The sequence below is a fragment of the Ursus americanus genome, chromosome 6 (assembly GCF_024610735.1).
Source record: "Ursus americanus isolate L20-20 chromosome 6, mUrsAme1.1.p, whole genome shotgun sequence".
Taxonomy (NCBI): domain Eukaryota; kingdom Metazoa; phylum Chordata; class Mammalia; order Carnivora; family Ursidae; genus Ursus; species Ursus americanus.
Window position 1 is genome coordinate 25,025,783 of NC_142132.1, and position 26,642 is coordinate 25,052,424.

General features: G+C 47.4%; 1 protein-coding gene across 1 annotated transcript in view; it reads right to left on the reverse strand.

Annotated features, from left to right (window-relative positions):
• Positions 1-26,313, reverse strand: part of NEURL1 (neuralized E3 ubiquitin protein ligase 1) — a 76,988-nt gene extending 50,675 nt beyond the window's left edge. The window contains exon 1 of the mRNA XM_045803037.2: positions 26,201-26,313. Within this exon, the coding sequence (XP_045658993.1) occupies positions 26,201-26,285 (85 nt within the window). The 5' untranslated portion in view covers positions 26,286-26,313. The remainder of the gene's footprint in view (positions 1-26,200) is intronic.
• Between the last annotated feature and the right edge of the window lie 329 nt (positions 26,314-26,642).

The following is a 26,642-nucleotide window of genomic DNA, read 5'->3' on the forward strand; positions in this document are numbered from 1 at the left end:
GAGAACCTACAGAATGGGAGAAAATATTAGCAAACCATACATCTGATAAGGGGTTAACATCCAAAATATACAAGAGACTCAAACAACTCATAGCAAAAAAACAAAGCAAACAAATGAAAAAACCCAAATAACTGGATTTTTAAAAAATGAGCAAAGGACCTGAATTATCATTTTTCCAAAGAAGACATGCAAATGGCCAACAAGAATATGAAAAGGTGCTCAACGTCGCTAATCATCAGGGAAATGCAAGTCAAAACCAAAATGAGATATCACCTCACACCTGCTCGATGGCTATTATCAAAAAGGCAAGAGATAACAAGTGCCAGCAAGAACATGGCAAAAAAAGGAACCATTGAACAATACTGGAGGGACCGTACCTCTATTATTAAAAAAAAAAAAAAAAGTATGGAAGTTCCTCAAAAAATTAAAAATAGAACTACCACATGATCCATCAGCCCCACTTCTGAGTATATATCCAAGGGAAATAAAATCACTATCTCGAAGAGATATCTGCACTCCCATATTCATTGTAGCGCTATTCACAATAGCCACGATATGGAAAGAACCTGAGTGCCCATCTACAGATGAATGAATAAAGAAAATGTGGTACATATACAAAATGAAATATTACTCGGCCTTAAGAAGGAAGGAAACTCTGCCATTTGGGACAACATCGATGACCCTAGAGGACATTATGCCACGTAAAATAAGTCAGAGAAAGATAAGTCCTGCATGATCTTACATAGAAAATCTAAAAAAGTCAAATTCATAAAAGCAGAGAGCAGAATGGTAGTTGTTAGGGGCTGGGGAGTGGGGGAAATGAAGAGATGTCAGTCAAAGGGTATATTACTCACAATAATTTAAGCAATAAACTATTTTTAAAGCATCTGTTGCTGGTAGTGGTAGTAAAATTTAAAATGGTGACCAAGGGGCACCTGGGTGACTCAGTCGGTTAAGTGTCTGACTCTTGATCTCAGCTCAGATCGTGATCTCAGGGTCATGAGTTTGAACCCCGCGTCGAGCCCCAAATAAATAAAAAATAAAACGGTGACCAGAAGAATGAGAAGGATGCAGTGTGACGTCTCAGAGAGGGGGTCCAAAACCGCAGGCATACTCAAGGAGGGTTTAAGGTCCTCTAGATGAGCCCTTACAGGGTTCTCTGATCTCTACGGAGGGAACCAGACCTACCCAGCCTCCAGAGGCATGAGAGTTAGAGCCGTGGCACGGACTCCCAGAGGGGTCCCGGTAAGGGCAGTGAGTTCAGGATTTGTTCGAATCCCACCCATTGTCATTATGCACTTTCGGACACCCATCCTTGTCCTGGGCACTGAGGGGAAAAATTAAGAGAAGGAAAAGAAATTTAACCTTTATTAAGCACCAGGCACAACCACTGGCCATTATATATCAAGAATCTCATTCATTCCTCAATACAGCTTGACAAAGCAGGGAGTTGACTCTGTTGACCACCCTCTCGTTGGGGATGGGGCAGGGATATAAAAGTTCATTTTAAAAAAAGTTTTAAGTATAAAAGCACTTACATGCTTATTATTTAAAAACAAATAAAACCGTACCAATTAGTGTGGAGTAAAAATAAAAGCATCCCATTCTCCCATACCACTCCACCCCCAGCCTATTCTCCAGAGGTAGCCACTGGTAACAGTGGGTGGGCATCCATTCAGCCTTGGTCTGTGTTTGTACAAAGAAAATATGGTTGGCGAGCAAGACATCAAACCGCAGAACAGAGAGCTGTTCCTCTAGATATCTGCATTGCTCACTCCATCACCTCCTTCTGGTCATTTTCAAATGCCATCAGGCTTTCTCAGGCCAATTTATTTAAAGTGTAAACGCCGCCAGACTCCCCACCCGTAATCCCTGTCCCTGCCACACCCCATGATTTATTTCTCTCCAGAGCACTTATCACCATCTGACATCCCATATGTCATCTTTTTTTTTCTTTCTTTCTTTGTGTGTGTGTGTGCGTGTGTGTGTGTGTGTGTGTGTGTGTGTGTGTGTGTGTCTCCTCATGCTCATGAGAATGTAACTCCATGAGACAGCAAATTTGTTCACTGCTCTATCCTATATCTAAAAGCCTCGAACAGGGACTGGCACATAGTAGGCACTAAATAAATATTAGTTGGAAGGAAGGAAGGAAAGGATAGGAGGAGGGTGGGAAAGCAGGGGAGAGAAAGGAAAAGTATAATACTCTAAACACAAATAGGGTCATACAAAGCACACTAGGCATACCATGCAATTTGCTTTTTGCTCTGAACAATGTGGCGGACATTTTTAAACACAGGACCTCCGAATACTAAAAGTTGCAAAGTCATCCTGTGTATAGAGGTGCCATCGTGGACTTACCACACTCCCTCCTTCTTGAAAGCCTGTAAGGACAGTAAGTGGGCAGAGGGCCGCAATGAGGTACCTCCCCAAGGCCCTTGACAATAAGCTTTGCCTGATTTTCAGTCTATGAAATCGACTGGTCATGAATCAGAGCGTGCAAAATTACCCTCAAGAGACGAATCAGCCCCAGTAAAAGAGACCTGAACTGGAGGTATGAACAAACCTAAAGAAAAGAGGTGTTTGTTGGATGCCAAGGAAGCAGGGGAAAGGGGGTGTCCCTGAAGCAAACTGTAGTGGGGCGCATGGGAGCACGGCCAGGGAGCTGATGCCTTAGGCTGGCCCAGGTGTTGGGTCCACCCGGCAGGCATCTCCCTGTTGGTGAAGTGGTCTGGGTGGAGTTCAGGGCCCACGGGCATTAAATCCTCAGATCGTGGCCTCAAATCCTTGGCCAGATGCCAGGTTCACCCAGCACTCAAGGAGCTTCCTGCAGGGGGAGAAAATGGCAAGCAGCTGACACACTGTCTGGTCCATCTGACAGTAAATTTCTCACTGCCAAGTGGTAAGTTGACTTCTGATTTGATTCATGAGTTTTTGTGGGCTTGATTAGATGAGCCAGGAGCCCCTCAATCCTATCAACTCAGATAAGACACCTTGGATTGGAATCTGGGGCCAGCTCAGCTGAGGGCCAGACGCTAAGCAGGGGAGGACTCCCATGAGGCTGAACCCTGTCCCATCGCTCACTGTCTTCAAACTTTCTGGTTAAGAAGTGCCTCCTGTTTACTGACATTTTACTACGGACCAGGTCCTAAGCCACCCCACCCACAATGACCTTCTGAAGTGGGAACTAGTATGCCTGCTTACCAATAAAGAAACCGAAGGTTTGGAAGATCAAGGGACTTGCCCAAGGTCAAGACCTATGAGCCAAGATTTGAGCCTGGATCTGACCAACGCCCAGGGAAGTGTTTCACAATGGGGGGTCCATAGATCTCTGGCATCGGTATCACCTGAGATTCTTGTTCTAAAAAGCAGATCCCAGAAGCCCAGCCCCAGACTGACTAACCCAGATCATCTAGAGGTAGGCTCCAGGAACCTGCACGTTTATAATCTACAAGCAATCCATAGGATCATGAAGGACCGCTTCATAGCCATATCACAGTCTCTAAACTCAACTCCCACGCCCTCCATCAGCTTCTCTGGCCTGCTGCCTTTTCTTGGTTTCCCCTAACTCCTGGCCCGACTCCTTCACAGTTTTGTTCTGTCCATCCCGGGATCCTTCATTCACCTTCAAGGCTTAAGTGGCACCCCCTGCTGACAACAGGCTCCCCCATGAGCTCTGAGCTCACACATGGAGCTGCTGACCCAAGAGTCTCCCCCAGAATGCCTCAGCGCTCCTCTGGCATCCCAAAACTCAACCCACCAGGTTCCCCTCCGATCCTCCCCTCCTGTCTAGGGTCTCGCTGGAATTACCAACCTCCCAGCCTCCTGAAAACCTGGGCACCATCTTGGATTCTTCCCTCTCCTTTACGACCCCCACCATCTGTTTATTAGTGCTGCCAAGCACCCCTGCTCAACGTGTCTAAAAATCCTCTCCTTCACCAAAACTGCAGTTCAGGCCTAGACATCTTTCCCCGAGACAGCTATGCTCCCATCATAACTACTCTCCCTGCCCCCATCTTGTCCCTCTTAAATCCATCCTCCACAAGGCAGCTAGACTGATCTACCTAAAAACCAAATCTAAAACCTTCAATGGCTTCCCACCGCCCAGAGATGCCCAGGGCCAGTGTGGATATCGGTCTTTACATCGTCTCCATTCACTTCAAGGCTGAGTTTAATGTTTGGCTAGGGTGTGGTTTGCTCTTGGCAGTGAGATGATCTTTTGTAAATGAGCGCCTCACCAACCATCTAGAGGCAGACGTTTAACGTACCTTTACACACAGCCTTGGATACTAGTACTAGCGTTACTGCTAAAAGAGCAGTGAATGGAATGTTCATAGTAAACAACGCGGTGTCTCCTGCCCTGATTTCTCCAGCACCAGGGCCTTCTAGTTACGATTTCTCAGGCCTGCGCTTTCTAACATCCTTCTTTCCTTTTTCAGACCCAGGGATTCCTACACTGGTCAGTTACAGCTTCCTACGTCCCAGCTGTGTGATCTCTGTGAAAAGACTCAGTGAATAAATGAGAAGTTCTTTTTAAAGGATGTTAAATGGGGAACTCCCTCTAGAAAGAATATCTAGACATGTGCTTGCTGTTTTTCCAGTAGGGGCTCAGGATACAGCAAAGGAAGCGAGGCCACAGGGAGCCCCAAGGCGGGCCGGGGTAAGCGGCCACCATCCTGGCCTGCCTCCTGCCCCACTCCCCACTCTATTTATTGGGCACAGGGGTAGACACTTGGGGTATGTGAGTTGTTTTGAAGCCTGTGTCTTTCATGAGCAGCCCAGCTAAGAAAGTATCAGAGTCAAGACCAAAACCCAAGTTCTGCCCCTAAATCTCATGCTCTTGCAGAGGACTCATGAAGGGTCCACACCTGTCTTTGCAAGGAAGGGAAACCTGGACCCAGAGAGGGGTAACAGGCCGGGTGAGCGGGTTCACACAGCCCGTCACTCCCTGGCCTGGGTTCATCCAAGGCACACCCTGGGGGAGACACAAAAAAGGCTGAGCTTCTAGGACAAGTAGGGAAGACCAAGGTCAAAGAAGGCGTCTGAGAGCCCGAAGTCACAGCAACAGCAGCAGGGTCAGGACCAGAACCAGTTCTCCTGGACCCTCAGCCACCTCTCCCTTCCCTCGCACCACCCTCCGCCTTCCTTGCCCTTCTTTCTCTTGCCCTTTCCAGGCCCCCAGCTCACTGCCCCAGGCCTCTGTGTTTAGCCGCTAGGCCAGAAGCCCTGGAAGATCCCCAAACTGAACGGCCACTTTCAGCCAGATTCATCAGCACCCCCACCCCCCACCCCACAGCCCCACCCTGCACAGCTCCTAGGCCAGAGGCATCCTGGCACAGCACAGAGATCTGAGAGCCAGAGAATCAGGAGCCTTCTAGACCTTCGTCTGCTCCAGCTTGCTCTGGGACTCGGGCAGGTCTCTTCTCCTCTCTGAGCCTCAGTTTCTCCCTTGGAAAAGGTCAGTGCTAGACAACATGACCCTAGGCCCTCTCCATCCCTAAGGTACTGGGGGTAACTGGTGTCCTAGGGCAAGGCACTATGTCACAGACACCTTGGTGACCTTTGGAGGGGCCCTGCAGGCCACATCCTGAGGAGGGGGCCCAGAGGGGCCTCCCCAAAGCCCCCACTGCTTCCCAGTGAAAAACAATGAATTTCTTTCCAAATAAGGGAACTTACAGCAAAGTCCCTGCCATGGCCCAGTTCTGGCTGGTTTATGTTAGCTGGACAAGACTAAACAGACCTTCACATTCTCAGTATTAAGCACTAAAAATGAAAAAACGACTGTTTGTCTCTGGAGCACGAGGCGAGGGAGAGGTCAGTGCTCCCCTGAGGCCCCCTGAGCAGACCTGTGGGTAGTGCTGGACTCAAGGAGGTGGGGGTGTTTGGGAAGGGCCACTGGGGAGGGAGAAGGGTTTCAGTAGAAAGCAGTGTGGGGTAGGTATGGGGTAATGGCGTCAAGGGGCCTGGGGCCTGGGGGTGGAGGGGGCAAGTGATGCTTTGTGTCTGCAGAGGTGAGAATGTGAAGGGAACCAGAAAATGACAAGGTGGAGACAGGGAGAGAGAAAGCGAAATGCACGGAAGGAGTGACAAGGCCAGAAGACCCTAGGAGACTCCCTACTAGTACCTCACCCACCTGCCATGACCATGGGGCTGAGAGGAAGGGAAAAGGGGAGGGAAGGGACTCCACGACTTCCTAGACAATACAGCACCTTGTTCCCAGCTGCCCCACCTGCCTCCTGCAGCGTGGGCACCACAAACCCGAGATAAGAATTTAATTATTTACAAAACAGAAGCCTGAAGCAGGACTGCCTTCCTGTTTTCCCACGTAGCCCCCACCCCCATACCTGCCTCCTAGCCTGCCCCCTGCGGGGCCTGCCCCTCCATCCCTCTATTCCCCGGGCCATCTCCTTTCACCAGGTGGTTGGCCACAGTGGTCTGACCACCCTGAGTGGCAGGCATCACAGCTCCCATCCTAGAGGACGGGCATGCCATGACCTGCCCAGGGTCACTCGTCTGTGGACGGCAGAGCGAGGATCAGTGGTACCCACAGCTGGTGAACCCATCTTTAGCAAGACAGTCAAGGCCCACACCCTCGGGCCACAACGTCATTGGCCAGCTTTGCCTTATTGCCATACGCACGCAGCTCCATCTTCTCTCTCTGTTCTCTGCCCACCCCCAAGAGAAGGCCCACCCATTATCTACCCAAACTTCCCCATCATTCTGCAAAACAAACCTCTCCTCCTGGAAGCCTTCCCCGACTCTACTCAGCCTAGCTGATCACCGTCCTCTCCTCTGACCTTTCTCGGCCCCAGGGATCAGTACCACGAGTGCTGTAAGGACAGGGGCACGTCCGTCCCCGGAGGCTGGCACAAGGCCCGGCACCCCGAAAACATCTGTGCCATCAGAGAATGAATGAATGAACCAACAGTCCTACATCACTCTTCCCTTCTCTTGTCTTGGCCCCAGAGCCTGGTATTCAGGAAATGTCAGTTCAACCGAGAGAAGAAAGTGGGCTGTTGCAGCGCTGAGGGGCCGGGAAAGGAAAGTTTGACTTCTCCAGCATCAGCCCACTCTTGCATTCATTTCAAAATATTTGTTGAGCGCCTACGGTGTATGCCGGGCCCTGGAGGTGGCAACACAGCGGTGAGCCCACAGCCCGCGTGGGACACTGACAGCCAAACAGGCCCTCAAGCCTGCTTTGATCCAGGCTGCGAGGGGAGCACAGGGCTGCCGTGAGGAGGACACAGAAGCCATCTAACCCAGCCGGGGCAGGGTGGGGGGTCAGGGAAGGCTTCCCGGTGGAAGTGATGTCTAAGCGGGGACCTGCAGGTTGAGTCTTATGATGACAATAACTAGTACTTATTATGCATTCACGACTCGTCAAGCATTATCTCCGATAAGGAATGAGGGTTTGGAGAAGTTAAGCCTCTGGCTCCAGGTGGCACAGGCAGCAAAGACAAAATCTGACTCCAGAGTCGGTTCCTCAACCACAGGGCCTCTACCCTGCCTGCCTTTCCTGCTCCCTCCTCACCCACTGGCTTCCCTTCCATGCCCTCAGGGGACCTCCAGAGGCCGGCAGGACCACATCAGAGTCTAGCCCAGTGGGATCCCCAGGCTTCTCAACCTTCCATGCACCCTGGCCAGGCCCAGACAGTGGGGTTTGGAGGGTCCCTGCAGACCCAGACAGAGAACGCCCTACATCCCTGGGACAGACCTGGTGGTGGAGAAAACTCCCCCATCTTCTCAGGTGCCTGAGTTTCCTGCGCCATAGGGAAGGGCTCTGTCCTAAAGGAAAAGTTCTTCTGGCAGTTAGAGAAATTGCCCCTGAGCTGGAAACTCCCTGCATGGCCTCTCCCTGACAGCTCTGCATTCCTCACTGCGGTCTCCCATTCGGGTAGAACAGAGGAGGACCTCTGAGACAGGAAGGCCCACAGGCCAGAGGGGTGTCTGTCTGGGGGCGAGGAGGCCACAAGGAAGGCACCCCCATTCAAGGCCCACTGACCTGCTCTGGGACCCTGGGCAAGTGGGTACAGGCATCATTGAGGGTACCCTGGAAATGGCCACCCAACCGGACCTCTGTTTGTTCCTCCAGGAAGTAGGGCCAAGACCACCTGTCTCAGCAATCTCTAGGAGATCTGGAGCATAATCCAGGAGGGAAGAGACAGGAGGGCTTCATGAAGCTGAAAGTCCCAGACAAACATAATGGGCTTTTCTTCCCAGCAATATCAAGCTCTCTGAGAGGATCCGCATTGGAGTAAGAGGAAAAAGAAATGAGAGAGGGGACTTAAGGCGGTGGCCCTATACAGAAGCAGATGTTTCTCAGCTGGGCGCTAGCCAGGCTGGGGACAGAGGACACAGCCATGCCCCCTGCATCCCCGTCGCTCTCCTCCACAGAGCACCAGGGAGAAAAGCAGGCCCCCTCAGATCACAGTTTATGGTATGTCTGTACACACCGCCCGGGCTATGTGAGAACTGGCCCACTAGGAGGGAAGCTGTGGGCCCAACCCAGCCCAGCTCCCGCCCGCCAGAGCCACACACCGAGCCCCAGGGCCCCGGACTTAACACTTCCCACTCAGTGTGTGCTCCCTCTCCCCAGGGCCCCTCAGCACAAGTTAAGATCCGACTGGCACTAACTGGACCAAGCTGACAGTGCCCAAGGCGGTTTGAGCGCTGTCATCATGGATTTGACTCACCGAGCCATGGCCATCGCTGCCTATGGAGCCACCATTAGTGTCATTTTGGGAGGATCAAGCGAACTTGGATGGCGCTTTGTGAGTCAACACCACTGCCTGGCCACGCTTCCAGCGGAGACCTAAAGCTTGCAAGTGATTTGTCTTCAGTCTCACATCCGGGCAAGGGGCTGGAACCCAGGCCTCCTGACCATCAGCTCAAGAGTCTACTGGCCCATTCCCCTGCTGCTGGCCCCAGAAAGTCTTCTCCAGAAGGGGGAAAGGGGTTCTAGTTCTTCCCTTCCTCCCAGGGCACAAGACCTCCAGCCTGAAAATCAAAACCCAAGCCCAAGAAGGGAACCTTAACCCGACTCTAGAATATGGAGCGCCAAAGGGGATTCTTGGCCCCAAGACTCAAAGCTCAACTGCAAATACGAATCCAGGACCCTGAAGTGAAAACTCCCCTCCAGGACTGGAACTCTCATCCCAGCATGGAAATCAGACCCCCCAAAACAGGCACCTCAATACCAAGAAAGAATCTTGCCTACAGAAATGGCACCTTCACCCCCAAATAGAACCTTGTGCCCTAGGATCTGAAACTTAGAACTAGACAGTAAACGCTCACTTTCAGAACAAGCCCTGAATCTTGGGAAACTTTCTTCTCAACAACTGATCTAGGCTCTTCTTATATTTTGTTTCTTTAACACACCCTCAACTTGGGGACCAGACAAGGAAACCCAAACTCTTTAAAACAGTTTCCTTCACATTTTACAGTGAAGGAACCAGAAGAATTTCATGCAATCAGAGCCCCCGTTTCTAGGAGGGCTGCACTCTGATATAGAAACTTCCACGTGAGTGGCATTCTCATCACTCGCAACCTCATCCCACTGCTTCCTCCATGGTCTTGGCTCCACACCAGGGTCTAGGTACCTGGCTGGTTTCCTCAACCCCAAAGGATCTGCCAGCCTGGCCCAGGAGATAGAAACCCTCCTCTGCACCTCTCAGGCCTAGCAAGGTTCTCTCTGCCCTGAAAAGAGATTTCCTCACTCATTATTGGTCTTTTCAGATTTTCTTTTTTTTTTAATTTTTCTTTATTTTTTTAATTTAAATTCAATTATTTAACATATAATGTATTATTGGTTTCAGAGGTAGAGGTCAGTGATTCATCAGTCTTATGTAATACCCAGTGCTCATTACATCACGTGCCCTCCTTAATGTCCCTCAGCCAGTTACCCCATCCTCCCACCCCTCTCCCCTCCTGCAACCCTTAGTTTGTTTCCTATGATTAAGAGTTTCTCATGGTTTGTCTCCATCTCTGATTTCGTCTTGTTTTATTTTTTTCCTCCCTTCCCCTATGATCCTCTGTTTTGTTTCTTAAACTCCACATATGAGTGAGAACATATAATCGTCTTTCTCCGACTGACTTATTTCACTTAGCATAATACCCTCTAGCTCCATCCACGTTGTTGCAAATAGCAAGATTTTATTTATTTTTTGATGGCTGAGTAATATTCCATTGTATATATATATCACATCTTTATCCATTCATCTGTCGATGGACATCTGGGCCCTTTCCATAGTTTGGCTATTGTGGACATTGCTGCTATAAACATCGGGGTGTTCAGATTTTCTATTTCTTCATGATTCAGTCTTGGTAGGTTGTACGTTTCTATGAATTCATCCATTTCTTCTAGGTTGCCCAACTTGTTGGCATATCATTGTTCACAGTAGTCTCTTGTGATCCTTTGTATTTCTGTGGTATTTGAGTCTTCTCTCTTTTTCTTGGTCTAGCTAAAAGTTTGTTAATTTTATGTATCCTTTCAAAAAACCAACTTTTTTGTTGGTCTTTTCTATTATCATTCTAGTCTTCATGTCATTTATTTCTACTCTGATCTTTGTTATTTCCTTCCTTCTACTAACTTTGGCTTTAGTTTGTTCCTTTTCTAGGTCCTTGAGGTGTAAATTAGGCTTTTTATTTGACATCTTTCTTTTTTCTTAATATAAGCATTTATCATTATAAACGTCCCTCTTAGAACTGCTTTTGTTGCATCCTGTAAATGTTGGTATGTTGTGTTTCCATTTTTGTTTGTCTCAAGATTTTTTTTATTTCCCTTTGGATTTCTTCCTTAACCAATTTGTTATTCAGGACTATGTTGTTCAATCTACATGTATTTGTAAACTTTCCAGTTTTCCTCATAAAATTGATTTCTAGTTTCATACCATTGTGGTTGGAAAAGATACATGATATTTAAATCTTCTTCAGTATGTTAAGACTCGTTTTGTGGATAACATATGATCTGTCCTGAAGAGTGTTCTGTGTGCACTTGAGAAGAATGTGCATTTTGCTGCTGTTTGATGGAATGTTCTGTATATGTCTGTTAGGTCCATTTGGTCTAAAGTGTAGTTGAAGTCCAATGTTTTCTTATTGATTTTCTGTCCGGATGATCTATCTATGGTTGAAAGGGGAGAACTGAAGTCCCCTATTAGTATGGTATTGCTGTCTATTTCTCCCTTCAGATCTGTTAATATTTGCTTTATATACTTATGTGCTCTGATGTGAGGTGCATATATATTTACTATAGTTATTTCCTCTTGATGAGTCAATCCCTTTTTCATTATATAATGACCTTGTCTCTTACTACAGTCTTTTACTTAAAGTCTATTTTGTCTTCTGTAAGTAGAACTACCCCTGCTTTCTTCAGTTTCCATTTGCCTGGAATATCTTTTTCCATCCCTTCATTTTCAGCTTAGGGGTATCCTTGAAGCTAAAGTGAGTCTCTCATGGTTGGGTAGTTCATTGGGTCTTGTCTTTCTATCTATTCAACCACTCTGTGTCTTTTGATTGGAGAATTTAGACTATTTATACTTAAATAATTACCGATAGAGAAGAATTTACTATTGCCACTTGGTTCATTGTTTTCTGGGTATTTTATAGATCCTTTGTTCCTTTCTGCCTCTCTCACTATCTTTCTTTGTGTTTAGATGATTTTCTATGGTGGTATGTTTTCATTCTTTTCTCTTTACCTTTTTTTGAACCTACCATTGGTTTTTGCACTGAAGCTACCATGAGGTTCACATAAAACATCTTATCATAGTCTAGGGACACATGGGTGGCTCAGTCTGACTCTTGATTTCGGCTCAGATCATGATCTCAGGGTCGTGAGATCAAGCCCCGAGTGGAGCCTCAGCATGGAGCCTATTTGGGAATCTCTCTCTCCCTCTCCATCTGCCCCTCCCCACTCTTAATGCACGCACACACACTCTCTCTCTCAAAACAAAACAAAAAGCCAACATCTTATCACGGTCTATGTTAAGCTGATAGCAACTCAACGTTGTTCACATACAAAAGCTCAACACTTTCACTGCTTCCCAATCATTTTATATTTTTGATGTCACAATTTACATCTTTTTATATTGTCTATCCACTAACCATTTGTTGTAATTATAGCTTTTGAAAATTATTTTGTCTTTTAACCTCTATACTAGAGTTATAAGTGAATTATACACCACCATTAGAATATTGGAGTATCCTGAATCTGACCATACATTTACATTTACCAGGGAATTTTATACTTTCGTATGTTTTTATGTTACTAGTTACTGTCCTTTCTTTTCAGCTTGAAGAACTCCTTTAGCATTTCTTGTAAGGCAGGTTTAGTGACTGTTAACTACTTCTGCTTTTTTTTGTCTGGGAATGTCTGTATCTCTCATTCAATTCTGAAGGATAGCTTTGCTGGGTAAAGTATTCTTAAATCTCCCAACAAAGAAAAGTCCAGGACCAGAATGCTTCACTGGTGAATTCTGCTGAACATTTACACAAGAATTAGTACCAATCTTTCTCAAACTCTCTCCAAAAAAAAAATGAAGAGGAAGGAACCGTTCCAAAGTCATTTTATGAGGCCAGCATTACCCTAATACCAAGACCAGTTAAGAACACTACAAGAAGGGGCGCCTAGGTGGCACAGCGGTTAAGCATCTGCCTTTGGCTCAAGGCGTGATCCCGGCATTATGGGATCGAGCCCCACATCAGGCTCTTCCACTATGAGCCTGTTTCTTTCTCTCCCACTCCCCCTGCTTGTGTTCCCTCTCTCACTGGCTGTCTCTATCTCTGTCAAACAAATAAATAAAATCTTAAAAAAAAAAAGCATTAAAAAAAAAAAGAAGAACACTACAAGAAAAGAGAACTGCAGGCCCATATCTCTGATGAACATAGATGTAAAAATCCTCAACAAAATATTAGCAAACTGAATTCAACAGCACACTGAAGGGATCTTACAACATGATCAAGTGGGATTTACCCCTGGGATGCAAGAATGGTACAATATATGTAAATCAATAAATATCATATACCATATTAACAAAATAAAAGATAAAAAAATCATAGGATCATCTCAACAGATGCATAAAAAAGCATTTGACAAAATCGACATCTTTTCATCATAAATACTCAACAAATTAAGAATATATGCAATGTACCTCAGCATAATAAAGGCCACACACGACAAGTTCACAGCTAACCTCATACTCAATGGTGAAAAGCTGAGAAAGCTTTTCCTTTAAGGTCAAGAACAAGGCAAGCGTGCTCACTCCTGCCACTTGTATTTAAACAGTGCCAGAGGGGCAGCTGGGTGGCTCAGTCAGTTGAGTGCCTGACTCTTGACCTCAGCTCAGGTCTTGATTTCAGGATCATGAGTTCAAACCCCACCTTGGGCTACATGCTGGGCTTGTACTTAAAAAAAAAAAAAAGAAAAAAGTTAAACAATGCCATAAGTCCTAGCCAGGGCACTTAGGCAAGAAAAAGAAATAAAAGGCATCCAAATCAGTAAGGAAGAAGTAGAATTCTCTCTATTTGCAGATGATACAATCTTATATATTGAAGAATCTCAAGACTCCACCAAAAAACTGTTAGGTTGATAAATTCAGTAAAGTTGCAGGATACAAAATCAGCATACAAAAGTCCATCGTGTTTCTATACACTAAGAACAAACTACCCAAAAAGGAAGAAAACAAACATTTCACAATAACATCAAAAAGAATAAAATACTTAGGGATAAATTCAACCAAGGAGGTGAAAGAACTATATCCTGAAAAATAAAAACACTGATGAAAGAAATTGAAGAAGATACAAATAAGTACAAAGATATCCCATATTCATGGATTGAAATAATTAATATCATTAAAATGTCCATACTACACAAAGAACTCTATAGATTCAAGGCAATCCATATCAAAATTCCAATGGCATTTTTTCATAAAAATGGAAAGTACAATTTCAAAATTTGTATAGAACCACAAAAAACACTGAACAGCTAAATCGTGAGCGAGAAGAGCAAAGCTGGAAGCATAGCATTTTCTGATTTCCAACTATATTACAAGCTATAGTAGTCAATACAATATTGACATAAATACTAATTGGAAGATACATAGATCAATAGAATAAAATAATGCAGAAACAAACCTACACATATATGGTTAACTAATTTTCAACAAAGACGCCACGAATACACAATGGGGAACGGATAAATGGTGTTTATTTGGGTATCCACAAACAAAAGAATTAAACTGGACCTTTATCTCACATCATATACAAAAATCAACCTAAAATGGTTAAAGACTTAAACATAGATCTGAAACTATAAACTCCTGGAAGAAAACATGGGAAAAAGCTTGACATTGGTCTTGACAATGATTTTTTGGATACAGTCCCAAAAGCACGGGCAATAAAAGAAAAAAAAATAAACAAGTAAGACCATATCAAACAAAAGAGTTTCTGCACAGCAAAGGAAACAATCAACAAAATAAAAAGGCAACCTAAGGAATGGAAGGAAATATCTGCAAACCATATGTCTGATAAGGGGTTAACCTCCAAAATATACAATGAACTGTTACAACTCAAAAGCAAGAAAATAATAATAGTAACTCAATTTAAAAATGGACACACGATCTGAAGAGTCGTTTTTCCAAAGAAGGCATACAGATGGCCAACAGGTACACGAAAAGGTGCTCAACATCACTAATCATCAGGGAAATGCAAATCGAAACCACAGTGAGCTATCACCTCACACCTGCTAGGATGTTTCTTATCAAAAAGACAGGTAACGACTATTGATGAGGACAGGAAGAAAAGGGAACTCTTATACACTGCTGGTGAGAATGTAAATTGGTACAGCAATTTTGGAAAACAGTATGTTGGTGCCTCAAAAAATTAAAAGTAGAACTACCAAATGATTCCTGCTCCTGGGGATATATCCAAAGGAAATGAAATCTCTGTCTTGAAGAGAGATCTGCACCACCTGCTGCTTCATTTCTCAGCCCATTCTTCCGCATTCTATTTTACTATATGGCCATCCACCCAGTCTCTCCCTCTTTCCCCTCCCTTGACAGTTTAATAATTTAATAAGTACTGAGCCCCAGGGTGAGGGTCCGGGGCTTTGATCTCACTCTGGGAAAACCAGAGCAGCCTTGGCCTGTCCCGGCTGATTTATGGCCACCTTTCATGGGGGGTGTGTGTGTGTGCTGGGAGCAAGGAGCCACCTGAGAAAGACTGGCTAGATCAGGACCGAAGGCCCCTGGCTCAGGCGCCGGCAGAAGCCAGGTGCACATCATCACCGCACAGGTGCCAGCGCCCTGCCTCTGCCCACCCTGTGGGAGCCACCTGTGACAGGCAGAGCGAATATTAATTATTGATGGTTTCCCAGGTGGTGGAGCTGGAGTTAAGGGCCCAGGGCCAGCCATGCCTTGCTCACCTGTCTCTGCTCCCGGCTCTAAGACCTCAAAGCTTGGGTGGGACACAGCACTCAAGGGAACACCCACACACTGCACACACATCTCTGACCTCCCAAGAGGGCCTCCCTCCCTGTGCATCCAAGCTCTTCCAAGCCAGGCCACCTGGGTGCTTCCCGGACCACTGCCTCAGAAGTCAGAATCCCCAGAGATGTGTCCACACAGGCAGCTCCTCTCTCTCTCCCGCACCGCCTCCAAAACTTCAAGGTGAAATCAATCCACTTGCCTCACTGCTCACTGCCCTGCCCTGGCAGAAGCCACACCTGTCTCCCCACCACCCCCCGGTGGTCTGCAGGAGCCTCTAGCCTGGCCCTGCCCTGCTGCTCCCTTGCCCCAGAACTTTCTAAGACATCGAAGTGATTTTGTCACTGCTCCATTTAAAGCCCTTCAATAGCTCCCCTATGGACAGCACACAGCACAGCTGGGGCAAGCGTTCAGGCTGTCCCTCCGGAGTTTTCTTCTGCCAACTCTGGAAAGCATTAGCATCCTGCAAGGTCCGAGCCTTGAGACCACAATACCGCCTGGTCCAATTCAGCTGTATGACCTTGGGCAAGTCACTCTCCCCTCTGGGACTGAGAACCCCAGACCAGGGCTGAGAAAGGAGGCAGGAACAAAACAGTCTCTATGGTATATTTGGGTTCTGATGTTCAAACTCAGGGGCCACCGGCCCTTCCACCTGACCACCTGCCAGTCTTCTCAAGGAGAATGCGTTCAAAGGAGTATTTGCCAGGAAGATGAGGGAAAGAAAAGGAAAGGAAAAGCAAGCAGACATAGAGCAGAAAAAGGGCTCCGGGACCCTTCTGTCTATATGGACGGATGTCTGAATTAAATAAGGCTGGGCTGTGAGCACCTGAAGGGCAGACCCAATTCACATCCCAGTTCTCCATACCCAGCGCCATGTTGGGTACCAAGAGGGCACCATCACACGAAGTAAATCAGCTGGAGCATCCCTGCAGTTTTACTTACTCTGGTCAAGGCCAGTGCCTCCTCCCCTCACTCTCAGAGGCACCTGGATGGACAGCCTCACTGGGACAGACACACACTCTAGACTGACCCATCCACAGCAGCAGACCCACCTTTCAGTGGATGCTGGGTAGAAGCCAGGGCGAGCCACGGGGGGGAAGACGAAGGTGAAAGCCAGGAGCATGTGGAACTGTCCCCATCCCTATCATAAGACAACGCCTCCTCCGGGCAAAGTTCTCCCTTATCGTTGTCCCCTCCTCAGCCCCTGGAGCAGCCAGGCTGGCATTCCGGGGCAATGGAGGCAAAGAAGGCTGCACAGAGAAGCCAGCAGACATACTTCTCTCGCCCTCTCCTTCATCCCAGGAAAGATCCTCTCTCCTCCTGCCCCAGCCCTGCTCAGACAGCCTCTGTGATCACGGAAGAGAGACAAGGCAGTGGTCTCTTCATGATTTCCTGCTGAAAGTTTCTTAGCCCCGAGGGTCAGGATGACATTGGCCTGGGATCATCGCCCCCCCACCCCCCGCCCTGCAAGTTAGCTGAAGCCAACTCTAAACTCTGTCCTTAAGCACAGGAGCTTATGCTAGGCCCCCTGCCAGGAACAGCCGTCACTGCTGCTCTCCACACCCAGCTCAATGCTCTCAATTAAGGGTGGCACTGCCCCCTTTGGGGTGCTTTTAAAAATATGGGAGATCTTAACTTGAGAGAACAAACAGATGGTTACCAGAGGGGAGGTGGGTGGAGAGGTGGGTGGAAGAGGTGAAGGGGATTAAGAGGACGCTTATTGTGGTGAGCACTGAGTAATTACAGAATTGTTGAATTGTTATATTGTACACCTGAAACTAATGTAACACTGTATGTTAACTATACTGGAATTAAAAGAAAAAAAAGAAAACCTTGGGAGAGCCTCCTTTCTTTTTTTTTTTTTTGTAATGTCACAATGACATTTAAGGTGGCCAGTGGCATTGAACAGGCAGGGGTCGGGGTGCTAAATGAATAGTTCTAAACCCAATAGGTCAGGAGCACCCCTCTAGGAACATAAAGCCAAGCCCTACACATCCTCAGATCACTTCCCTAGAGAAACCTTCCCAGACCCCAGCACCAGGTCAAGTTCCCCCAGCAGCTCCACAGTCTCCTTCACAGCCCTTATGTAACTGATCTAGCCGACCGGGTAACTAGATCCCAGGGTCCTGGGATCGAGCCCCCGTCAGGCTCCCTGCTCAGCAGGGGAGTCTGCTTCTCTCTCTCCCCTGCTCATGCGCTCGCTCGCTCTCATTCTCTCTCTTTCAAATAAATAAATAAAATCTTTTTAAAAAATTAAAATAAAGGAAAATAGTGCTCAGGCCTCAGGGAAGTGGAGCGTAACTCCCACCCCTTAAGTGAGGGCTGTGCATGGGGACTTTCTTCCAAAGAGTGAATATGGAAAGGGGAGAAAAGTATAACTTTAACTTTACAATGAAGAAATCAGACAAGCACCACCTCTGCCAGGTGATCAAGGTCAACATCACCAGGGACAAATCACGTTGATTGCATGCATTGCTGATATGTGACGAAAACGGCACTTCACCTCTACGGTCTAGCTCTCCAAAACCCACACAGCAATCTAATCACGAAAAGAACATCAGAGAAATCCCAAGAGAGGCGCAGTCTACAAGGTACTTAACCAGTAACCCTCAAAACTGTCAAGGTCACCAAAAACAAAGAAAGTATGAGAAATTGTCAAAACCAAAAGGAACCTAAGAAAACATGACAACTAAATATATAAGATGATACCTAAAAATATAATGTGATATCCTGGATGGGATCCCAGTACAGAAAAAGAACATTGGGAAAATGAAGGAAATCTGAATAAAATATAGACATTAGTTAATAACAGTGTATGGAGATAGGTTCATTATTTGTCACAGATTTTCCATACTATAATGTTAATAATGGGGAAACTGGATATGGGGTATCTGGAAACTCCATACACTTTTGTAATAATCCTGTAAATCTAAAACTGTTCTAAATAAAGAGGTTACAGGCATACCTCGTTTGATGGTGCTTCACTTCATTGCACTTTGCAGATACTGAGTTTTTTTTACAAATTAAAGATGTGTGGCCACCCTGCATCCAGCAAGTGCACTGGTGTCATTTTCCAACAGTATTTTCTCACTTCGTGTCTCTGTGCCATATTTTGGTAATTCTTGCAATATTTCAAACTTTTGCACGATTATTATATTTATTATGGTGATCTGTGATGAGTGATTGTTTTGGGGAGCTACAAACCATGCCTCTATAAGACAGCAAACTTAACCAGTAAATGGTGTGTGTGTTCTGACTGCTCCAACAGCAATATGGAAATTAGGCCAATTGACAACCCTGCCTTAGCCTCTAAGTGGTCAAGTGCAAGGAAGAGTCTTGCATCTCTCACTTTAATTCTAAAGCTAGCAATGATTAAGCTTAGTGAGGAAGACAGGAGATAGGGAAAGCAAGTTAGCCAAGCTGTGAGTGCACAGAAAAGGTCTTGAAGGAAATGACAAGTGCCACCCCAGTGAACACACAAATGATAAGAAAGCGGAACAGTCTTATTGCTGATATGGAGACAGTTTGGCTGGTCTGGATAGATGATCAAACCAGCCACAACATTCCCTTAAACCAAAGCCTCATGCAGAGCAAGGCCCTGACTCTCTTCAATTCTGTGAAGGCCGAGAGAGGTGAGGAAGCTGGAGAAGAAGAGCTTGAAGCCAGCAGAGGTGGGCTCATGAGGCTTGAGGAGAGAAGGCCTCGCCACAACATAAACGTGCACGGTGAAGGAGCAGGTGCTGCTGGAGATGCCGCAGGAAGGCATCCAGAAGATCCAGCTAAGATCGTTCTCGAAGGGGGCTACACTCAACAGCAGATTTTCCATGTAGACCAAACAGCCTTCTATTAGAGAAGATGCCATCTAGGACTTTCATAGCTGGAGAGAAGTCAGTGCCTGGTTTCAAAGCTCCAAAGGACAGGCTGACTCTCTTGTTAGGGACTAAAGCAACTAGAAGCTTTAAGCTGAAGCCAATGCTCACTGACCATTCTGAAAATCCTAGGGCCCTTAACAATTACGCTCAATCTATTCTGCCCGTGCGCTAGAAACGGAACAACAAAGCCTGGATGACAGCACATCTGTTTACCACACGGTTTACTGAATAGTTTAAGTCCATTGCTGAGAATTACTGCTCAGAAAAAAAGATTCCTTTCAAAATATTACTGTTTGTTGACAATGCACCTGGTCACTGTAGCGCTCTGATGGAGATGGACCATGATATTAATGTTGCTTTCATGCCTGCCAACACAACCTCCATTCTGCAGCCCATGCATCAGAGTCATTTTGACTTTCAAGTCTTATTATTTAAGAAATGCATTTCATGGGGCGCCTGGGTGGCTTAGTCGTTAAGCATCTGCCTTCGGCTCAGGGCGTGATCCCAGAGTCCTGGGATGGAGCCCCACATTGGGCCCCTCCACTGGGAGCCTGCTTCTTCCTCTCCCACTCCCCCTGCCTGTGTTCCCTCTCTCACTGGCTCTCTCTCTCTCTCTCAAATAAATTTTAAAAATCTTAAAAAAAAAAAAAAAGAAAAGAAATGCATTTCATAAGGCTAGAGCTGCCATGGATGGTGATTCCTCTGATGGATCTGGGCAAAGTCCACAGAAAACCTTCTGGAAAGGATTCACCATTCTAGATGCCATTAAGAACATTTGTGATTCATGGAAAGAGGTCAAAACGTCGGCATTAACAGGAGTTTGGAACAAGCTGATGCCAACCATCATGGATGCCTCTGAGAAGTTCAAGACTTCAGTGGAGGACGTAACTGCAGATGGGGTGGAAATAGCAAGAAAACTAGAATTAGAAGTGGAGCCTGAAGATGGGACTGAATTGCTGCGATCTTGTGATAAAACTTTAACGGATGAGGAGCTCCTTCTGACAGATGAACAAAGTGGTTTCTTGAGATGCTGTGGAGATTGTTGAAAGGACAACAAAGGATTTAGAATATTACAAAACTTAGTGGATAAAAAAGCAGCAGGGTTCAAGAGGATTGACTCCAATTTTGAAAAATGTTCTGTGGGTAAAATGCTATCAAATGCACCACATGTTACAGAGAAATCATTCGCGAAAGGAAGAGTCAATTGACACAGCAAACTTCACTATTGTCTTATTTTAAGAAACCAGAATCCCAGCTCCACCTCGTATCAGCCATTTGACCTTGAAGCTTCAGTTTACCCATCCATAAATGGGGTTAATAATCATACCTACTTCACAAGATTGTTTTAAAAATTACATGAGATAAGGGGCCCCAGGGTGGCTCAGTCGGTTGAGCTTCCAACTCTTGATTTCAGCTCAGGTCATGATCTCAGGGTCGTAGAATCGGGCCCTGTTTCCAGCTCTGTGCTCGGCGCAGAGTCTACTTGGGATTCTCTCTCTCCCTCTGCCTCTGCCCCTCCCCCAAATCACGTGTGCACACTCTGTCTCTCTCTTTAAAATAATAAATAAAATCTTAAAAAAATAAATGAGATAATAGGTTTAAAGAGCTTAGCACAGGCTCCAGCACATAGCATGTTAGTATTTATTATCATATTCCAATTCATTTTTATTCATTTGTCATTTTTCTTCCCATTCGCCTCTCCACTGGAGGGGAAGCCTCACGGCAGCCATGGCAGCAAACCCTCATCTATTCTGTACACCACTGTATTCTCATGCCTACGAGAGTGTCCGGCCCATTGTCGATGCTTAGCATGCATTTGTTGAACAACAGAATGAGCCCTTCCTATCAGAGCATCCCTGGAACCCCAACTCTCACCCTACAAGAACCTCAGTTCCAGAGCCCAGTGCAGAGCCCAGCCCACCCCCCAATTGCAGCTAGCACAGAGAGAAAGCCAAGGCTTCCCACCTGCCTGCCAGTGACTCTATTTCCTTCTCCTCCTCTCCTAGACCTTCTTTTCTCTCCACCCGGTCCCCCACAGGCGTCAGCACCTGCTCATTTTCCAGAACAGCAGGACCTGGGTAATGACCTCTGATAAGCATCTTTTAATAAACCCTGCAGCTGAATCTGTCATCCAGAAGCTATATTCTTCCCCCCTTCCCACTCTCACCCCCAACTCCTCCCACTTCCTGGGCTAACCCATTGGTGTTTTTGGTGTCTCCAGGCAGGCACCCAGTTTCCCTGGGCCTCTGGACTCTGTCTTGCTGGGGAATGGCCAACAGGCAGCCCAGGCTATTCCATAAGCTTGACCCTCCCCAAAGGCCTTTGATCTCAGCAGCCTAGCCCAGCTCTGCCTGTGCCACCCTGCCTGACCGCTGGCCAGTCCACCTCCCTCCATCCCCATAGGCAGGTTTCCCAGGCGTTACCAAGGAGACCACTTGCATCCTGCCCAGTGTTGCCAAAGCAACCAGTTCAGTGAGAAGCAGCCCCTAAACCTCTAGCCCTTGGGAGAGTCACAGACCAACAAGAAATAGGCCCAGGCATCTGGCACACCAGGATAGAGGCATCCCTGGCATCCCCTGGGCAGTGCCCAGCTCCTGCCCTCCTTCCTCCCCCCTCTTCCTCCCTCCTCTTCCTCCCTCTTGCTCTTGCCTATTCAGCCTCCATCTTGGCCTTTGTGATTTAGAGCCAATGCCTGATCCTCAATGTGCATATCTTGGGAATGAGCACATGCCATCCCAGAGGGTCAGGAAAAAGAAAGCCCCAATATGCCAAAATTCCCCCAAGACCAATTTTCTCCCCCATGGGCTTTTGTGTTCTGGGTAGAAATCCCAGTTCCACCACTTCCTAGGTCAGTGTTTCTGGGCATTCTTAGCCAAGGATTCAGGGGAGGGGGTAATGGAGAGTGACTGTTTATGGGTACAGGCTTTCCTTTTGAGGTGATGAAAAAGTTCTGGAACTAGATAGAGGTGGTGGTTGCACAACACTCTGAATGTACTAAACGTCACTGGACTGTACACCTTACAAACGAGGGCTCCTAGGTGGCTTCGTTGGTTAACTGTCTGATTCTTGGTTTTGGCTCAGGTCATGATTTCCTGGGTCGTGGGACTGAGCCCTGCCCTGGGCTCCATGCTCAGCAGGGAGTCTGCTTGAAGATTCTCCCCCTCTGCCTCTTCCCCCACGCTCTCTCTCTCTCAAATAAATAAAATAAAAAATAAATAAGTAAAATGTTAAAATGGTGGATTTCTTGTAAATCTCACTACAATTTCAAAAAATATGGGAGGTAGCCCATCCAATCCTCATCTATGGGTGACCACTGGGGCTGGATAGCCCTCTGCAAGGTTTTCCTGGTTACCTTTCCCCCAACACTTAGCACCAAGCAGGCAGGCACTCAGAAAGAGCTGGGAAAGGAGAAGTTCTTTATTCTCTCTACTTGTCTCCATGAAGCACGAGCCTCTTGCCCCAGTTACCCTGTGCCCCTCACTGACAATATATACACACGGTTACTGATTACCACCTCCAAGCCTCTGCTGTATGTCCATTTCCCAACCCTCCTCTCCATACCCAGCATGCGGGCCGTACCCTTGGTCATCTATACAATTTCTGCAGTTCCCTCCATGTCCAGCTCAAATCCACCTTGCCGTTTCAAATAGATCTTCACCTGTGAATGTACAGGGATGTCAGAAGCCCTCACCTCTAGGCCAGGCCCATAGCAACTCCTCGTAACTGTCTGTTGGTCCTAAGCCTAGAGCTATGCCTTGGATCTCTCCCCTGGACACTCCCAGACCAACATTGTTCAGACCCCAGTGGGAATCACCAGCAGGGAAGTCAGTGTGTTTCCAAGGAGAATACCAAAGTCTACCATCTGACAGGTGATAAACGAGCCTCGTTTCATCTCGGCCTGGCAGCCAGACCAATCTCAGATCTCCAGTGTGTCCCAGGGTCCCAATTATGCCAGACCCCTTCCAGTTGTTTTAATTAAAATGGTGAGAAATCAATAGAGATTGCAATTATGGAAGGAGAGAAAAAATCAAGAGTTCCCCATCCCTAGCAAATTTCTAAGACAGACACTGATATGAATTAGAGCTGGATTCAGGGTGAGTACAGAAGCAATCTGAGCAGAAGTCTGAGTGGACAGGCTTAGAATCATAGCCAGTATTGAGGTCAACACCAATACAATTGGAATGGAATTCTGGATGACCACTGATATATCAGAGAAGACTACTAAGTCAATGCTGATACAGTCGAAGGGAATTTGGAATGGACACTACAACAATCACAGAATGAAGGTAATGGCTTTATTAGGGTGGAGAGAAGTCAGGATCAGTGGAACCTGGGCAAAGGACAGAGGGCACCCATAGGTGGCTGTCAAGGGTACACTCTAATCCTCCATCTTAGGCTTGGAAGGAACAGAATCAAAATTCTCATGGCCACCTCCCATAGGTATGCGGGAAGGGAGAAGAAAGTAGATTCTGGTAAATCAAGCCTGAAGGGTAGAGGGAGGGAGACAGCTAGGGGGAATATTTCACCACCATTTAGTCCCCTAGAAGAAGAAATTGATCCCTGTAAACCAGGCAGGCAGCATAAGAGGGGGTTTCCCAGGCCACACAGGTGGGGAAACAGGCAGAGAAGGAAGTTGGGTAGGGGCAGGGAGGTGGGAGTATCCCAGACCCTCTCCCACCCCTTCGCCCCTTCCCTCCCTTGCTGAAGACCCCAGCCACGGAGACCTCACATCCCCACAATCCCACACTTTTGGTAAAAAGGGGTGCAACTACCAAAGCCTTGTCTGGGCTTCCCTAGGGTCAAGGATGGAGCAGGCTGGCCTTCTTGGGGCAGTGTGTGAGCAATTAAACCCCAAGTCAACTCACTGTCCCAGCTACCCTATCCTTGAAGGGTTCAGCCTGACTTTGCTATCTGATGCACTGAGTAAGTGGGGAAATCACTCTCCCTTTCCTCCATTCTTCTCACTTGTGAGGGAGGACACTGAACGAGAGGATGTCCACAGGTTCCTCCATCATTACGAATCTGTTTCCAATACTCAGAAATAGCCTTTATACATGTTAATACTTACAGCTTATTTCTGATGATAAAAAAATAATACTTCCTTATTGTAGAAATTTTTAAAAAGAGTGAAGTATAAAAAAGAGAAGAAAAAATCTTACATGATCCCATTACCCAGAGGAAAACCACTATTACTCTTTTGGAAACTCTCTTTCCAACGTGGATTTTTTTTTTTATTCATATTTTTTTAACAAAATTGGGATCTCACAGCCTATACGACTTTGTGTCCTGCTTTTTTCAACTGTCATTATGCTGCACTGAGCATTTTCCCAAGTCATCAAATATTCTTCAAAAATACAATTTTAAAGATTGCATAATACTCCACCAAGAGGATATACCATGATTACAGGGCATTTAGGTTGTTTTCTTAGTATAAATAACACTGCTGTGAACATCTTCACCTGATGCATAAGTATTTGCCTGGATCTCCATTTTGCTAGGATCAGTTCCTCTGGGGAGAATCACAAGGCCAATGAGTGTGTTATTTCAAAAAGACTGACATGTACCACCATATTAATTTCCAGAGACACAACAAACCCACTGATTTCCCCAAACAGAAGTTCAGAAAGGTTTGGAGTTAGAACGCAGAACGGTGGTCCTATCTCTCCTCCTCTCTCCTAGTCTGGGAAGTTAACCGTCCAGCAAAAGAGAGGACAGAATTTCAAGTTAGAAGATAGAGCTCTGCAGCCTAGCTCTGCCTCTCGCTGGCTTTGGGAACCTAAAATGAGCATTGGTTCTCAACTGTAAAATGGGTATGATTAGTTTTGCTGACAACCCAGAGCAATTTCCTTGCTCATATGAACAGGTGTTTGTGAAAGTTCTTTGTAAACTTTAACTCTTTGTCAATGGGTATGACTATTATCCTTCTCAGGACCCAAGGGGCTGAAGAAATGGGTGGTTCTTTGTGGAAGACCAAGGTCTTCCCTTCCTGGCTCTTACTCATCAGAATACCCAGGACTTGTGCTAACTGGTTCTAAGTGTGACAGAAGAGCAGTTTCCTGAAGGGAATCAGTGGGGTCTGAGGGCCTGGGAGGACCCAGTTGTGTCTTACGAAGGTCAGAGACAGCACTGAAAGACATAGGGCTGAAGTCTGGGCCTAGGGCCTCCCTGGGGGTGCTGGGTGGGCCTGGGGATTTAGACAGCAAAGGCACTCCTGGTAGATGTTCCTCTCTTTCAAGGCTCCCAACCTTTCCGACTGGTTCCAACTGGACATCTGGCCTTTGGAGGAACCAGAAACCAAGCTGAGTCAGTGAATGCAAAAAGTCGACAGCTGCAGAGGACTCCAGAGGCCATCAGCTTTGGCCCCTTCTTCCAGGCTGCTGTAAGTCAGTCCTGGATCTTTAAGACCCTCCAATTGGAAATGCAACTAGTGCTTCCAGCGTGACCTCTCCAGCCCTGGACAGATGAAAAAGGAGACTGAGATGCCTCCCTTGAGAAGCACAGCTGGCCGGCTTGACCATCCTGCCACGCTCCCCTACCCACTGGGCAAATACCCTTCCCAACCCCTGCACGCTAGCCTAGCATCATGGCCTGAGTTAACTCCAGTGACGTTCCCAGTGCTGGCAGGGAAAACTGCGCAGACCCCACGGAACGCCATCCTCCCGGTTTTCAACATCACCACCAGCAGCCCCCCTCCCCTAGCCCACCTCCAGGGGCTGATGCGCACCTCGAGTCTCCAAATACGCACAACAGGTGGCACCTGCCCGTGCTCCCCAACTACACCTCTCCACATCTCCCTGCCCCTCCACCTGCGCCCCAGTCCTCCGGCTGCGCCCGGCCCGGCAGAGCCTTCCTTACCTTTGAGGGTTTGGGGGTGGCCCCGCGGCGCCCGGCTCGGGTTTCCTCGGGGCAGAGAGGGGATACTGGAGAAGTTGTTACCCATGGCATCCGGCCCTAGGGGGTTCGGCACTCGCGGGGGGCAGGAGAGGCCGGGCAGGAGCCGAGGTACTGTGTGCGAATGTGTGCGCGCGCGGCCGCGCGCCGCCGGGGGAGGGCCCTGCCGGGGCTGCGGCCGGGGGCGGGCGGGCCGCCGCTCTCCTCCCTCTCTCGGGGCCGCGCCGTCCTCGGCCGGTCCTGCCCGCCGCGGGGGTCTTCGCGCGAGCCGGCTACCTGCCTGCCATTCCCCGCGGCGGGGGCGGGGGGCGCGGGCTGGCCCCTGAGCCGGGGCCGGCGGCGCCCGGGGCTCCCCTTGTCCTCAGGCCGGCGCTCGGGTTCCAGCTGGCGGCGGGCGGCGCAGAGG